Source organism: Bemisia tabaci, chromosome 3 (assembly GCF_918797505.1).
Source record: "Bemisia tabaci chromosome 3, PGI_BMITA_v3".
NCBI lineage: Eukaryota > Metazoa > Arthropoda > Insecta > Hemiptera > Aleyrodidae > Bemisia > Bemisia tabaci.
Window position 1 is genome coordinate 34,954,609 of NC_092795.1, and position 17,952 is coordinate 34,972,560.

General features: G+C 37.7%; 1 protein-coding gene across 2 annotated transcripts; it reads right to left on the reverse strand.

Annotated features, from left to right (window-relative positions):
• Nucleotides 1–3,397: 3,397 nt before the first annotated feature.
• LOC109043501 (uncharacterized) lies at nt 3,398–10,968 on the reverse strand. 2 transcript variants are annotated; one of them, XM_019060708.2, is made up of 3 exons: nt 10,751–10,968; nt 5,512–5,791; nt 3,398–4,046 (listed from the first exon to the last, which is right to left on the reverse strand). In XM_019060708.2, exons 1-3 carry the CDS (start codon nt 10,769–10,771, stop codon nt 3,964–3,966), a joined length of 384 nt encoding a protein of 127 aa, XP_018916253.1. In that variant the 5' UTR covers nt 10,772–10,968; the 3' UTR covers nt 3,398–3,963. The 2 variants fall into 2 exon arrangements, with proteins under 2 accessions (XP_018916253.1, XP_018916252.1); XM_019060707.2 differs by having other exon boundaries at nt 3,398–4,049.
• Between the last annotated feature and the right edge of the window lie 6,984 nt (nt 10,969–17,952).

Genomic DNA, 17,952 nt, shown 5'->3' on the forward strand with positions numbered 1-17,952 from the left:
ATTTCGCAGTGGCGATTGCGGACATGCGGAACAGGGCCGATGGACTTTGCGGACGGAGAATTTCGGCGGTGGCGATTGCGGACGGAGGGTAGGCACCTACATATGCTGCCCCCCACCCCTGCGCTGTATATTAAAGAGAAAAATTACCGGAGAGGCTCTGGATTCCTTGCCGTGGATGTAGAATGAAAACAATATTAGTATTAAACATTAGTATTATATTAGTATAAAAACATATGAGCTGTGAACATACAGTAAATTTTTAAAAACAGGCATATCAGAAATCAAGAAACTGAAAAATCGTCAGTTTCAGTTCATTTTTAGGATGAAAAACATGTCGTAAATTCTAGTCCAAAATTACTGAAAGTCAAAAAATTAAAATGTGTTTTAATTTTTCGTTGTAATTTTTTGACTTTCAGTAATTTTGGACTAGAATTTACGACATGTTTTTCATCCTAAAAATGAACTGAAACTGACGATTTTTCAGTTTCTTGATTTCTGATATGCCTGTTTTTAAAAATTTACTGTATGTTCACAGCTCATATGTTTTTATACTAATATAATACTAATGTTTAATACTAATATTGTTTTCATTCTACATCCACGGCAAGGAATCCAGAGCCTCTCCGGTAATTTTTCTCTTTAATATACAGCGCAGGGGTGGGGGGCAGCATATGTAGGTGCCTACCCCTCCGTCCGCAATCGCCACCGCCGAAATTCTCCGGTCCGCAAAGTCCACCGGCCCTGTTCCGCATGTCCGCAATCGCCACCGTCAAAATATGAGAATCCGCAAACGCCACCCGATTCTTAGAATCCGCAAACGCCACGTCCGCAAACGCCACCGCACCCCGCGCTCAATCCCTCTATTTTTCCGGCCATCAGGGGATCAGGACGGCCAAGCCGGCACCACCCGCGCCCGGATCGGCCGGCGGCGGTTCCTGCTAAATTTTAACCCAAAGAATAGAGCTTACGGAATTAAAGATTGTGATTACTTACAATACCACGCGTGCAAATGCCACTGTGTTATTGTGTGTAACAATAGAATTGCAAAATAAGAGTTTGAAAGCTACAAAACTTATGCTCTCCACGTATATTATTTATTACTATGGAGTTCCTCCGAAGGACAGAAAATGTTGCCATTCAACTTATCTTACCTGTCGGATAATTTGCGTAGAGTGAAATTGAAGGCGAACTAATCCTGCTTTTATCGATGGGTCCTCTACGAACAATATACAAGATATCGACAGTGTAAGTAGGCAATCGTATAATTCGTTTGTGGTGTCTGAAAATCTCCACCTCCATGTTATTTTTTTAAAAGAGGACAAATTGACATCATTCCTTGAAGTTTTTGCAGAATTTTCTTGGCACGGAGAAGAAAAAACACGGCAGTTTTAAAGAACTGCCGTCAAGTGGTTTTCTGTTTAAAAAATAAAGTATCACAGGAAGTCTGCGACGTCGCAAACCGAGATATGTGATTGCCGACTTTCACCGTCGATATAATTTGATGTTGCGTTACCTTTAGCGCAATATTCACATTGGCAAAAGGGCACATTTCCTAACAAAACCACAGGGAGCTAAAGATCTTAGTTAATTTGACACAAACTCAAACCGTCAAGAGAACGGACGATGTCAATTATTTATCTGACTTAGTCAAGAGAATGCGTTTTGAACTGTCCGTTTCGTGTTTATGGTTATCTGAGAATAAAATGAATACTCTCATTTGTATCAATTTTTCTTGTGCTTCCGGTCTTTTAGTCTAAAAATAATTATGTACTTGGTACCTATTCATGCATTAGGTGTTTAAGTAAATTGTAATCTTCAAAACACAGAAATATGATTTAATGCTCTGATATTGGAACAAATATTGCAAGGTGGTGTCTATTTTGTATTTAAATACATGCCGATTAAATCAAAACAATCGATTATTCTAAAGCCAGCCGCGGCTTTGGTTCCATTCGAGTTGTTACTAAATGAGCGGCTTCATTCTCACCTTCGCGGAGACAAGGTTAACGTAGGAAAAAACACCGCTATTTAATTTTTTCTCCACTTTTTTCTTTCGAATTTGCATGAGGCGGTGAAGAAATTGCGCGTAACTCCTGTTTACTCGGACATCGATTCTCACACAGGTGCTAGCCCACGATTATGCATCAATCATAATTCAAACGAAGTAAATGTTGACTGATGAGCTCGAAGGACGCACCGTTGGGAGTCAGCGATTGTCTACTCGGCGAGCACTCATACATCGAATGTATAATTAGACAGATTATGCTAAAAGAGACCATCTAAAATGACAGTTTTTTTTGTGGAAAAACGTAACTGCCATTAACTCTCTGAACAGGATTATGCGTCTTTAAAGTTTCCAGGCGTAAATTACTTTATATTGAAATCAAAATCCACCTACACTCGTTACTTTATTTTTCAACGTTAAAACAACCAATTATAGGGAGTAAAGGAACTACTAATGCAGGTGGTATCGATCAGTATCCCAAAACACTTATCGAATATCCAATTGATTTCAAATCAGACTGAGGGTTTTACACTTTTGCAAGTGGAATCTTTTTTTAAAAAAATTTTCAATCAGCAGTCCATGAAAATAGTTTAATAACTCGTTTGAGGAAGGTACACAAACGAGTTATTAAAATGTTTACACAGAGGTGCATTTCCATGACGTTTCTCCAAAATATCCAGTGTAACAACACAAACATATTTTTCTCTCACTGTGTGCTTACGAGGCATTAAGTAATTTTAAGTAGGTTCGTTTATTTTTTCAGCACCTCATTCAACAAAAGCAATGTTAATGTATGACTATTGCGGACAGTAAGAGAAAGAGCTATCTACACTATTTTTGGACATTGAAATCGCTGTTACGGAAAAAAATGCAGGCTTGTATTCTGTGAGGCAAATATCTCGTCTTTAAAAATGAATGTTAAAATGTTAAAACCGATCATCGTTATTCCTTCCAAAAAAAATATTTAATAACATCAAATGAACTGAATTTTTACTCAAATGACCATTAGTTTTGGTTGAAACGCTTTTTTGTGGAATTTGAACAGATGTTTGAATGAGAGTGGAATTTAATAATATATTCGTTCTGCATATTTACATACTCTCATTCTTCGTTTCATTATTTTAATGACTGTAGATTGGTTTTTACCCTCTTTTTCCAAAAAAAATTAAAATGAATAACAAAGAAAAAAACATAAATGAAATTTTCTTTGGTTTAATTAAGAGTGCTGAAAAATCCTGATAAAAATTATTAATATGCTATACTCTAAAAGTTTTTGTCGATGCATGTCGAATTCAGTAAATAAATCAACACATTTAGTGGAGTCCTCGAACATACCATCTTTATCAATATACCAAGACGGACTTCAAGAATAAAGAAAGAAAAATCAGAGAGTAGAAATTTACCACAAGTTGAGGTTTTTTATTTTCAAAATCCTACAAAAAATGTACAGTAAAAAAGTATAACTTAAACGTTACATGAGCTGATGATTAGGTGTTAATGAAAATATTTGCTGGACTGAGATAAATAAGCTGCATTAATTTTTGTGTGTATTTGGCGAGAATATTTATGACATCTGCGATAAGCTAAAAACAAAATGAAAATTGCAAATAATGAAGTTTCAGTAAAAAATACTTCACGATCTCGGGAGCTCCCAATGAGTATTTTCATCCTTGAAACTTTAAATTATTGCACAGTATACCCTTCATTACAAAACAAAAATCTTTTGAACCATAAGCGCTTAGCTCAGTCCAGCAAATCTGCATGAAAAATGGGCTATTTACAAAATATTGATACATAAAAGGCAAGGCACTATTGACATTTAAAGTTTAGATTTCTAATGTTCCATTTCAATCTGCATTTAAATGAGGCAGATATTAGGAGTATTTTTCAGTAAAAGTGACGATGCAGTGAGAAGCTTTGGCAGACATTGGATGATTATCGATAGAGAGATCAGTGATTTAGCCGTAAAAAGCGCCATGGAATCCACCGTAGGGGTAATGTCCATAGAAGTGATTGTAACCGTAGTACGGGTATCCGTAGCCTGCTGGGAAACACAAAAGAAATAAGATTGAAAGCACTAAAATTTGAAACTAAGTTGCATTTTGTTCAGTCACATCAAAATAATGTCAAACACAACAACAATTATTAAATTTTGTATCGTCGTCTGAATCAGTAAATAGCCAAATATTCTTCTACTCAGATTGTCCCTTTTTAGGAAACATTAGCCATTTTTCAGTCCGTCTAGTGGCTTATAAATAGTTTGAGGGGATGGCTGTGCTCATTTTCAATTTCTCAATTTCATACTTATTTCGTTGAAATTTTAATTGAAGTTGAAAAAATACTAGGAAAGCCGTCGTAATTAAATTAAATTCAAATAAAAAAGACACAATGCGTTAAAAGGAGTGAGTAGAGGAAACCAGTAAGGAAGGAGCGGGGAAGAGAGGAGCAACGAGGAATCGTTACATCGATGAGAAAATTCTCAAAACTCATAGGAATTACAGCATTTGATGACTGATGAATAATAACTTCGCTGACTTTTTACTTTTATCTTTTTACGGAGACAAACACACAACGCGATTTGGATCATTTTGGGGCCTATAACCACCTCGACCATATGGGTAATTTTGGGCCGTAGAATTCTAAGTTCTAAAAAAAGTTTCTACGTGGTTTTACTTTTTTTGTCATTGGTGTAAGACTGCTCTGATTCAATTTAAAAAAGGTGCTTTATGATAAGGGTGTTGTTGAATCCTTTCGTACTTCATGTCCCGAAGATTCTCTCTCGGTGAATTTTCTGAATTTTAACAATGAGCGCAAAGTTTGCTGTTTTTTACCTTTAAATGTGCAATTTTCCGATGTACTTAATAACATATTCAAAGGGGCTGAAGCAACAAATTTTGCGCTAATTGTAAAACGGCAGCAAATACACCGAGGAATCAGTTATTTCAAGCTGTTTTCGGGGAAAAACGAGAGAGAACCCAACTTGGACACTATATACCATGTATGCCACACTCAGCACACGATAAAAATTGAGAACTGGGCCAGAGTCTTAGCACAGCAGAATACTCCTAGGACACGATATTAACCTAGATCCTAATACTGCCGTGCAAATGAAAAAACGCCGTATGAACATTCGAGAGTTGCCAAATTTCCTTCAAGTAAATGTTTGTTTTTAAAGAAAGTTATGAATATTTTTCCTTTAATTTTTCAGGGGCTTTAGGTGAAATTGCGAACAAAATTATCTGAAAATTTGAAGAAAAATGTTCATAAGTTTATCAGGAGATTCGTGTTTTATAAATGGAAATCTGGCAACGCCTGAAGGTTCTTACGACGATTTGAAATTTTCAGATGCATTAGATTAAATTTAATTGCGTACGGAATCGTCCGAAAATTTTGAAAAATAAAATTCATAATTTCCCCCGTAAATTCTGTTTTTATCGAAAGAAATTTAGCAAAATCTGAAGGCTCATACGGCGTTCCTCCTTAGCACGGGAGTATCGATGACTTACCATATCCGTATCCGCCGGGGTAGGGATAGCCAGCTGCGCCGTAGTAGGGTGTGTATCCATAGCCGCCGGGGTAGCCGTATCCGAAGCCGTAGGAGTTGGCCGTTTTGAGGGTCTCGTCGTCCTCCTGCGCGGCTGCGGGGGCGATCTTCCCGTTCTGCACCTTAACCAGCTCCGCGTCTGGTTCCGCCTCTGGTCCCTTCTCCGGCTGGGCCTCGGCGGCGGGAGCGGGCTCTGGTGCGGGGAGGGCGCTGACCGCCACTGCCACAAATGCCAAAATTGCCTGAAAGCCGCACTTTATATTAGAAAAGTTTATTGGCAAGATTCCTAGCATCAGGATTTTCCCTATTCTTTCAGGATGTGAGCACTCAAAAAAAAGGAAATGTCGAAGTAGCATTAACCGCCATGTTGAAATGACATCACAGAAATTATGTTGATATAGGCTGCACTCCCCGTAACCCAACATGGTTTGACTTAATTCTACATTTGCCGTCATGTTGAATCAACATGACCGAGAATGCTTCTACCTGTCATGTTGAATCAACATGACGGTAATATTCGAGTAACATTACGCATGTTAATTCAACCAAATTCATGTAAATTTAGCATTATGTCAGACTGAAACTGCATTACACATGTTGTTTTACCATTCCTTTGGTTGAAAGAACATTAACATTTTGTTGAATTAGCATATGCAGTGTTATGTTACCATTTGCTTTCATATTGTTTCAGGAGTACCGTGGTGCTCTTGAAACATCATCTACGTACTGAAAAGGGGGATGGCGTGTTCTCCTCCTCTCCCTCCTCCTCATCTCCCTCCTCCTCCTCATCCCCCTCCTCCTCCTCATCTCCCTCCCCCTCCCTCCCCCTCCCTCCATTCATGATTTCGTTTCATAAGCTAGACATCTAAGCCACCTGACTCGATAGTCTTGACACTTAGACAAGATTGTCTACTCACTGCGAGTAACGTTCAAATTAAAAAATAGCGTACCTACTTTTTATTCAGAGAACTGGTACTATTACTCTTTTCAAACCATTCGTTGGTACATTCTGAAAAAGTCTCTTAAGAAATACGTCCCAAAGTATTTACTTAAAAAAATTTCTGGATACCCAATTGATAAGGTAAAAACACAATTGAGACACTTTCGGAAACAAAATAAATCGACTCGAATAACGCTATTAACGCTCACCATGACAAATAAATGGTAATACGGTAATAATACTTACACATGAAACAAAAAGAATTAATTTTAAGTTGATGATAGTTTATTATTCTTCGTTCAAAAACATTTTCGCTCGTGTGGTTAAAGCTCTTAGAATCATACGTTTCTAATTATTTGATTATATTTTTTATTTTCAATGTTTGATTTATTTATATTATTAATTATTAATTATTATCATGATATAAAATAAGAATAAAAATGACGATCGTAAACACTGAAGAAAGTAAACATCGTTGTTGGAGGAGAAAAAAATAGTTCGTGATAAATTGTTAATTTTTATATGGTGCATAATGTAAATTCCTTTTCGTAAATAGTGAATGGAAAAAAAGAAAAACCTAACAATCTGATGCGGTATGCATTTCACACAACTTAGACGGCAAAAAAATGAAAAAGTAATTCAGTGGGATATGGAAACACTTAAAATTCGTCTTTTAGAACCGTAAGCCCGGATGGCTCGGTTGGTAGAACACTCCGCTTGTAATAGGTAGGTCCCGCGTTCAAATCCCGAAAAAGTCGGAAAAATTTGATAGGTCGGATGGGATGATTCTGGGTTGAGAGTAGTATTGGAAGTATAACTACATTAAAATACGATTCAATTTTCATAAAAATAACGTAATTTATTTTAATTTGTAGCATTTGACGTACTCGTATATCAACATGATTGTCATGTTAAATCAACATGATTGTCATGTTAAATCAACACAACAGCATATTAAGTCAACGTGACGACAGTCATGTTGATTTAACATGACGGCTATCATGTTTCTTCAACATTTTTGATTATGTTCCCGTAACATGCTGTAAGCTTGTACCCGTTTTTAAGACGCCCGTCATGCTGAATCAAGCTTGCTCAAGCTTAAAGTAACATTTTTTTTTTTGAGTGTGAGGTCAATCAGGATTTGATCCAGATTTCATCCGAATTTGAGGAAAAATCGGTCGTAATATCAGGATTTGAGAAAATTCAGCCGTCCGAATGGATGTTTGTATCGAGCTACTTTTGCAATATTGATTTTTCTCCGCAAAAAATCAGGATTTGGAAAAATTATGAAATCAGGATTTAGCAGTCTAAAATCAGGAATGTCAAGACTTGCCAAAATGAAAAAAACTAGACATCCTGATTGGAGAATTCTTCCTTTCATTCAAGTTTTTTTTTCTTTTTTTAAATATGGAATATTAATAAAAATTTGAATTTGAGATGTAATAATTAGCGGCTTTAAGCATTAATAAAAATCTTGAGATCAAAATCCTCGAATTCTCTCAATTCTACTGAACACTACGATTGAAAGGCATTTTGCAGCAATAGGGCTGTACACAAGAACATCTCATAATTCCTGCATTGGAATATCTGCCAAATTGAATTACATCCCGCTTTTTCTACCTTAATTCTTGTATTTCGAATTGGGAAGGTTTAATATAAGGCTTGGGAGCCGTTTTAAGAAAATCGCAGCGCATGGGAGGATATTGGATACCACCCTTATTCATGACGCAGAAAAAAAAAGAAGAAGAAGTAAAAACTGATAAACACGAAGGAATTTTTGGGAGTGAAGACATTTAGGCTAGGCTGCTCACCCACGTAATTAGAAAAATGAAAAGTAGCTCAAAATCTATCACGGTTCAATCACAAAATTTCTCCAACAAAAAATTACCATGTTTACTGTTCAGGAACCTTGCCAATACTTACCATAAAATTAGAACAAAGGATTCTTAAAGAAAATGCATCAACCATGCCCATCAAATGCAAAACATTAGACACCGATTGAAAAATTGCATGCTTGCCGTGAAAATGATGAGGAAATTCGAGAAATATATGAACAATGAATTATCCAAATTGCCTTACATTTTGTTTACTACCAAACAATTTGAACTTAATTGATAGTGTGTTTTATACGAAGACTAGGAGGTAGAATTTCAATTTTTCAAATGGTGAAGTGACATCTTTGCCAAATTATCACAAATATTGAATTTTTTAATTTTTTTCCGCTTTAAACTCTCCCGTAACGTTTAAATCACTAGGTCATAGCTCATTTTTCAAATTATTCCTTCTAATTGATTAACTTGAATACTTGATCACTTCTTATCCTAGACGCAGCGTTCTCAACAGGTTTTTTATTTCATTGAGTTTTGGCCGAACCAAGAACTGAATGACCTTTTTATAAAACCTGCTCGAATTATTACCGTGACTTTGGTCAGTTTCGGTTGGGAGCATCAGCCACTCGAGTGCACTAGGACCTGCCTCAACGTGTTTTGAAGAGTGAAATGGTATCTAAGAATGAATGAGAAGTAACTATCAAAGCGTGACACGATTCAAAAGAGAATATTATCCACAGTGTTGAGAGCTCTACATGTTGTGTAGAGTTCGTTGGTCATGCCCATACAGCGTTTAAAGCTACGCTCAAGTTTTAAAGCTTATTGAAATGGCAAATATGTATGTATATAAGAATTAGACGCTTCAATAGTACACTACGGCGCTGTGCAACATCTAACCGCCACTGGAATCTGTCAAGGTAGGGATTTTCCGACAGCTGAAATCTCTCTAACTCCTTTTGAATGTCATCTATCCACCTCATAGTTAAAGCACCCTCTAAAATGCCGACCTGGAGGAACCCATTCCGGAACATCTCTCGGTAACCTGGCATCGGTCATACTTTACACATTCCCATATTATACCAACTGTTCGTTCATGATATCTTAAAATATTGTCTCTTTAACACACGTAATCTCTCGGACACATTAATTTCCGATAAGTTTTTCCCTCGATAAGTCAGCCGATCTTCGCCAGAAATCCATTTCTATCGCCTTGGACATTTTTTGGGCCCGTTTTTTCGATTACCACACTTCACTGCCATAAGTCACTATTGTTCTGACAACTGATTTTTAAATCCACTTTTTGTCATTTTTGGAGATTCTTTGATCCCAGAGAATCCCACAAGCTCATAAAATCCACGGTTTCGATTTCATTGTAGAAAGCGCATCCTGGCAGTTATTGATGTTGGAATTAGGTTAAATCGCACTGGCATGTCGGTTAATACATCACTGTAGAGATATTATAAAATTCAGTTTCTTCTCCTACAGCCATTAAAAATCCGACCTCAATCATTCTGGTATTTTGAAGAGAAACTATTAACGAAAAAGAAGAAGAATGGGAAAAACAATAAAGCTCGAAAATATTACTGATATTCCGAAGGCTGGCTGTTTGGGAGAGAAAGGATTTTGAAAAACTCAATCAACCCCGGAGAGTTAAATAATTATTTTTCATCAGAGATTTTATTCTCAAAATTGTGCCAACATACTTCCATTATTTTACTCCCATCTTCACGAATAGCTCGAATTTTTTAGGTTCTCCATAGAATCAGACTTTTAGGTGGTATAACACTTCATTTTACAGTGTTAAGATTTTTAATTGAAATTTTATATTCAACGAGAGGCACAGTTTCCATCTAATTCTAAAAAGCATTTAAATAGGACAAAATAAAAGAAATATAATGTGCATTGCACATTGGTATTTTGAGTTTCAGCTCTGAAAATACCAATGCAAATAAAATCACTACAATTAAGTCTCAATTTATGCATTCTGATCAATTGGTTGCCTCTGAATTTCTGGCTAGATACATCAGAGATAAATCCATCTCACCAAAGCATATCTAAATGAAAATTTATGAGGTGAATTGAACTAATATTATGGATCCCAGAAATCTATAACCTTTAATGTAAGAAATTCTATATTTTTCACTAAACTCAGAAGGGAAACTTCTTAGGATTGCATTTTTTACTGATTAATTTTTTTAACACCATCAAAAGCAATTTAAAAAAAAAATTAGAGTTGGGGAAAACTTCACTAATCTTCCGAATACAAAATGCACTTTACTTCTTTCGCCTTCTCGATCCTTAAAACGCACCCGATAAAAAGGGGGAGGGGGGAAAAATATGAGCTTGTAGAGTCATCCGTAGACTCCATGTAACTGTAATTGAACATCACCAAACCCGACACAGAACAAACTTAGAAAGCACTTAACACTTACAATTTTCGCAAAGATAGCCATTGTTTGCAGTATGTGCACTAGGTTGCGATGGGAGCAGAGAGCGATTGAAACTGGTGATTCAGTATTGACTGAAACGATATTTATAGTTTTCAGCGGAAAATCCTTCACCTCCAAAAAGCGCGGGTGAGGGTAAGGAACGCTGTGCGAGTTCTTCTTCTCCCGGGTTTTTTCTTATCACTCGGGCTGAGAGTACCGAGAAAACGACGTCCTTCACGGTCTGAAGACGATCATCGAGTCAAATAGCCAGATCTGCCCGTAAATTCTTCACATTTTCACTTTAATCCAAACGATTGGGGAATGGCAAGGCAGATTACTTTATAGAACTGATCAAAAAAGTATGGATAAGTAAAAGAATGGGGTAGGGTGTATAATTTTTTTTTAAAAAATCTCTTGAATTATGAGAGTTGAGGATTTAATTGCAAGGAGGCAGGAAAAGAGTGGCAAAAAATGAAAACAACAGATTAGAAACTAAAATTCGAAAGATTTGAGCAATGACTGAAAAATGATAAAATGTGGCTTTGAAAACTTCAAAAATTTTTACACTCGTCACTGACAATGGCGGGAAAGATAAAATATCCTTAATATCTCATAATGGGTCCCCAGTCATTAAAACGAACGAGACAACGGTTACCTATGCTATTCAATATTTCTTTATGATCTGTATAACTCATCATCATAGGTAACATTATTTTTCTTTATTTCTAAGTTTGTTACTAATTGCAACAGCACTTTGCTATTGCCTTAAAACGGCGCCTTCATATTTTTGTTCATGCAATACTGTCCAATATCCACAAAGCACGAATAGTGTATCTAGAAGTTATCGTGAGATAGTATACCGTTCTTTAAAATATTTAAGAGGCCTCGCATTATCATGTAATCAATTGCACGAGCTGGCCAGGAGTATAGCTTCAGGAGACTCAAAAAGATCTTCACTTGCCCAATAACAGCCGATGAATGTCCGACCACTGATCACCAAGATGAGTTATTAAAGAGAATCTATTAATGGAAATTCTGCTCTGGGATTAGATGTTTGCAATTCATAGGAATTGTGATGGTGTCATTAATTTTTTTCTCTTTCATTCAAAATGCTATTCTCACGCTAAAAATATATATTTAGATCATTTATCTAGTCATTTTACATGTCCCATAATGGTGCCCCCCCCCCCCCCCCCCCCCCCCAAAAAAAAATTAGCATTCACTCTTCATTGGTTCAATCTTATAAAATAATGAAGCTAAATTTTAGAAAAGTAATCTTGATAAAAAAAAAAAACCCGACATGAAAGCTGAATATAAATGACAGATAACCGAAGAGAAATTATACTGACCATGTCTGTTTATCCCGGCCCTGGTGGAAATTTTAGCTTGCGGGTATTCTGGCATATCTTTCCCATTGCAACCCTTAAATTATTTCATCTCATCTGATGATTCATGAAAGTGGTAAGTTTTGAGTCTCAGACAAGTTAATAAATCTGCTCAACATGTTGTTTCCGCCAAGGAGAGGGTAACATCCAAGGTTGATTGGTGCAGCCGCAATATGGGCTTAGCCAGTTTCCTATAGTCAAGGGTCTCTATTTGCATTCAAGTTAAACTTATGAGCAAGGTTTCAATAACTTAAAAATAAAAATTGCCTGAAATATTTATTAAGATATTTTACAAAATGGTGTCCTTTTTAGGGACAGCATCTGCTCAGCCCTAACTATTGACTGACGGTTGAAGACTTTCTCGTGTTGAACGGTTGTCACGACATCAACTTTGAGGGATTTCGATACGTTTTGGTATTAGTCTAGGACAGCATCCTTGTTATAAATTAATCTCGAATAGTGAGCATTCTGCCAGGCGAGTTCTCGCAAATTAGCATCGGTTCGCCAAACCAATGGAGATTTCGCACGCAAATTTTTCCCCCTCCGTCTGAGAGTGTTTAAAGAGCTGATTTCGCAGTTCTTTTTTATAATTTTTTCTTTTCTGGCAAATAGTATGTAAATAGGTTTAAAAGTGAGAAAAGTGAGCCCAGGGATGTTATCTGGTGGCTTTTCCCATTTAAACCAATGCGTTTTAGCAGATTTGATCATTTTGTCATATCTCCTCCAGTAATTGTTCAATTTATAAACCAACGATATCCTCGTGTTAAGTTCTTTCAGTATTTTTCACTTGAACACGAAATTCACCAGACATGTGCAAATTCTCCATCGGTCAACACTTCGGTCATCAGTCATTATTTGGTTAGGTGTCGACTTCCGAACATTATCTCTACATTGCAGGGCAGGTGACAGTGCGGAATCTTTAAAGTATATTGTGGAGTCCCTTTACAGAGAGTTGAGACTACGCGGCTCATGTATGTCACAAACGGGAATAAAGATACCCCAAATCGGACGTTTTTTATAATCTTTGATGAACTCATTCCCGACTTCCTGTCTCCGTTCCCTCTCTCATTTCATTTGTTCCTTGCCGCACCCCCAATTCCCAGGTCCATTCCGGTTTATAATCTTTGCAATGGAGAATTTCCTGGCAAATTTTTGATTGCTTCATCTAAATGTGCCTAAAGAGCTGATTTTGCAGTATTTTTTATAATATATTTCGATAATAGTATAAAAATAGATTTAAATGTGAGAAAATGCGACGCCTAGTGACGTCATCTGACGACATTTCTCATTTAAACGCATGTATTTTAGCAAATTAGATCATTTTGTCATATTTGCTCAAGTAATTCCTCAATTTATGAACCAAGGGTATCCTCATGTTCAGCTTACTTGGTAGCGTCCATTCAAACACGGAATTCGTCGATTTTTAGACACCTGCCCATTGGTGACAAAGTAATCTGTATTCCTATTTGTGACGCTGTGAAGGCCTAAAATACGGAAACCAATCAGAAATGGATTCGCATTGTCTTTACTCTCAGTATCAAGGGACTCTAGTATGTTGTATTCGAGGGGATATTTTAGAATTTCCCGCCATTTTGACAATGTCGGCTGGATGAGCGGTTCATCGAGGCGACGAAGATCTGGGAGCGTGGTTCTGCAGCGCGGCATCGCTGGGATGTCGTGGCGATCGATGGACACCAAGGGCAAGGGGACTCCAGGTCCGAACTGAGGACTCATCCATCGCAGATCGGTCTTATCCACCAATTTCCACCGGGCTCCCAACAACGTCGTCATTATTTTGCACGCGCGTCGCGTCGCGTCTCGACGGTTCGGCTGCTTTCGTTTGCATCGCTGCGCCATTGGCACACTTTTCTACACGCGCCGCGGCGGCGCTGCGAAACTTGGCCCGCGACGAGCAGCCGTCAGCTTCGTCGCGGGTCTTCCTGTTCACGGAAGCTGAAGAGTGACAACCACTCCTAAGCCCTCGTCCTACGATCAAATGAACTCATCAAATGCAAGATGGCGGGTTCATCAACATTTGACGGCCCGCTAACATTTGATAGCGGACTTGGGCGAAAACCAGTCGCCATCTTGCATTTGATTGGTTCATTTGATCATGGGGCGAGGGCTTTGGTGCAGACAAAATCAGAGGTGCAATATTTCCGAGATCCCGTAGTTCATAGAGACCCTCTATACTGAGAGTACAGTCAATGCGATTCCATTTCTGTTTGGTTTCCTGAATTTTAGGCCTGCACAGTGTCACAAACGGGAATAAACATTACAGTTCCAACAATTTCAAATATTATAAACCGGAATGGACCGGGGAATTGAGAGAACGGCAAGGAACGAACGGAATGAGGGAAGGAACGGAGACAGGAATTCAAGAGTGAGCTGATAAAAGATTACGAAAAACGCTCAATTTGTGTAATCTTTATTCCCGTTTGTGACATCCATGAGCCGCGTTGTCTTAACTCTCTCCATAAAGGGACTTTAAAGAAGAGTTTGTTTTAAAGATGAGATTGTTTTACGGGACAGTAAATCCTTGCCATGTAGTATCCTTTTTAAAGCGGGCAGACAAAACCAAAATCCCTTCATTTTTGCAGATACAACCCGAACATTCATCGAGCAGTAATAGTTGCTTCCAGGCGCCTTGGCATAGACTTGTGCCGCAGCAATATCGCGTCAGTAAGATGAACTTCAAGAGCTTCAGGATTTCGTCGGACTTGAAAATTCTCGGACTTACATTCTTGCAGACTTACTTTCATACTTTATTCATTAAATAGAAAATTGCTCAACGTCAATTCTTGAAATCTTCCGCGATATGTTTTCCTCTGGGCGTAGAATCCGCTGAGAAAATCTCCAGTCTTGATAGTGGTTTGGTCTGCTCTCAAAAAATAAAATAGGAGCAGGGATTTTAAGACATTGCAAACGAGATATGTGGTTTAGAGGGTTCGTCATCGATGTAGGTACGTACTCACAGCAGGGTCGGATCAAGGGGGTGGCCACATGGGCCGCGGCCCATGGCGGCAAATCTAGAGGGTGGCAAATTTTGCAAATTTTTTAAATGTAGGTATAAAAAAAAATCGGAATTAGAAAAAAAATTACAAACGAGAAAAGGCGACAAAATCTCATTTCCTGAGAGTATAGTAATTTTTAATTTTGTCGTGTTTCAGTGATACAAGAGACAGCATCTTTAAGTAGTCGAGTTAAGAGAAAAACCAAACACGCAATTTGGCCTGGGACGGCGCGGCGCAGAGAGCAATGATGCTGAGGACTTGAGATGGAAAGGAGAAGCCCTCGGCGCGGCGATCGGCATGTAACACATATTAGCGCCTACAAGACTGCACGACTACTTCACGCATTGCATCAGACACAGTGCGGTCATTGCGGTCAGCGTGAACCGCATAGCGCCTACAAGAATGCATGAATACTTTATGCATTGCGGCAAACACAGTACGATCAGCGCGAAACGCATGGCGCCTACAAGACTGCGTAAATACTTCACGCATTGCGCCAAACAACGCGACTGTGCGGCGCGGTGGCGGAAGTTAAAATCATTAAACCACATTTATGTTTATTCTTTAATAATTGTTTTGTTCATTTCTTATGAATGAAAGGCCTTGTCCTCACAGAGATAGGTTTACGAAACTTAACTTTTGCCAGTAGTGTTGACAGAGCATTCCAAAAACATGTGTTCAACACGAGTAAACGCGTCTTATGCACCCCTCCCCCGCTGGCACGTTCACTTGATGGTTTTTATTGATGTTTCAATACGAATGAGAAGTAGGCGGCAAAGTACAGGCGGCCCATGGGCGGCAAGTGGGTAAATCCGGCCCTGACTCATAGTAATTTTTAATTTTTCCTTTGCGAATAAGTTTTTTTTCAAAACCGTCCATCTATTCCATCTACAAGACTACTGCCATCACTGCACATCATTTAGTATCACAGACTTGAGTAACTGGATTGATTTTTAAATATTAGTATAAGCCATAAGCAATAAGCAGTCAGTAATTGCATTTACCGTACTTTGTTTTTATATTGTAAAGAATGTACCTTATGACTCATGGCTAACGGTTGCCGACACTGATCCTCAAGTTGAATGGGATAATTGTTCGATTATGACAGCCAAGTGCCGGTCATCTTATTAACGCCTCACAGCTGCTCTACACCCTTGCCAGATGACATTAATGTCGATTTAAGCAATTCGGCGGACAAAATTAACATTTGTCGTATTGAAAAAGCAACGATACTGAATTTATCAAAGTAAGTTAAGAGGCATATTCCTCATGTCAAAATTTAAAAAAAAAAAGTTATCCCGAGCTTTGAAAAATCATAGTTTCCGCACCCGGCAATTATCAGGCACAAAACAGCGGATCAGTTTTACATGGGGGTTTACAGTTAAAACTTCATTATCTGACGCAATGAGGACAATTTTGTATGATCGTGTTATTTGTTTTCCCATACATTTTGGGCTCTGCGATGCAAAATGACTTCTAAGTTTTTCTATAATTCACCGATATCCTAGAAAATTCTGGGAAAGTAATTAATGAAAGGAAAAATTCTATTTTCCCAAAATTTAGTCGCCAAACGGAAAAACTCATAAAAATGTTAAAGATGAAAAATTGATGTGACAGATTTTTCTTTTCTTTTCCGACAAAATCTTTCGGAAGCGTAATGGATTATTCTTGTCAATTCAAAAATATAAGCTTTTTACTGGGTTTTTAATTTAAAGTTATAAAATTGACGTTTTTTTACTTTAACTAGATTCCAGTCTTGCTTGTTTTTTGCAAACCGTGATGGTGTAACAGTAGTGAGTAAGCAAACAGGAGTAAAAGCATTGAAAAACTTGAGTTTCAAATGGAGAATTTGCAAGTGTCTAAACTTTGATGAAATTCGCGTTTTAGTGTAAACTATCGAATAAACTGAACACAAGGATACCCTTGGTTCATAAATTGAACAATTATAGGAGGAGATGTAACAAAATTATCTGATCCACTAGAATTGACGCCAGATGCCCTGCTAAAAATGTTCCGTGTGGATGATTTCCATGAAGTTGATTTCCATGAAAAAATGACACGGAAAAATGGAACAGGAAATATTTCCATGTGGCTGATTTCCGTGTGGCTGATTTCCATGTGGCTTATTTCCATGAAAATTTTTCATGGAAACGAAATCATTTCCGTGAAAATTTGTCATGGAAACGAAATCATTTCCGTGACAATTTTTCATGGAAACAAAACCATTTGCATAAAAATGATCACAAGATGGTTTCAGTACCATCCAAATTGCTCATGGAAATTAAATAAATCTTAGAATCAAGACAAAGGAGACAAGCGTCCCAATGGGAGCACATGATATTTGGACCATGCAGACATGCTCAGTAAAATAGAAAATGAACAAACAACACTCACCAACTTGTTCAAATCTGTAATCCACTGGGTCAGAAAAATCCACTTGAAGACAATAAATCCAAATTTCCGATTAGAACTGGTGCAGGTACGAAGGAACTTTTGAAAACACGATGAGTGCATTGTAAAAATATCTAAAGCACTCTTTAACGTAAGAGAAAAATTAGCACCATGATTTAATAGCTGATCAATACAGAACACCACTCTCAGAAAAGCACTGACACAACACGATTCTTCAGTTTAGTTTTAGAGGAGAGAGCATTTTTCAAAAGATGCGACATCATAGATCCACAGCTTAAATAATTTCACAATTTACTCCGATTATTGATGATATTAAGGTAGCCATCGATTCTCTACCCGACGTTCCTTCCACACATGACAGGAAACATCTACAGGCACAGAGCAAATGGCACTA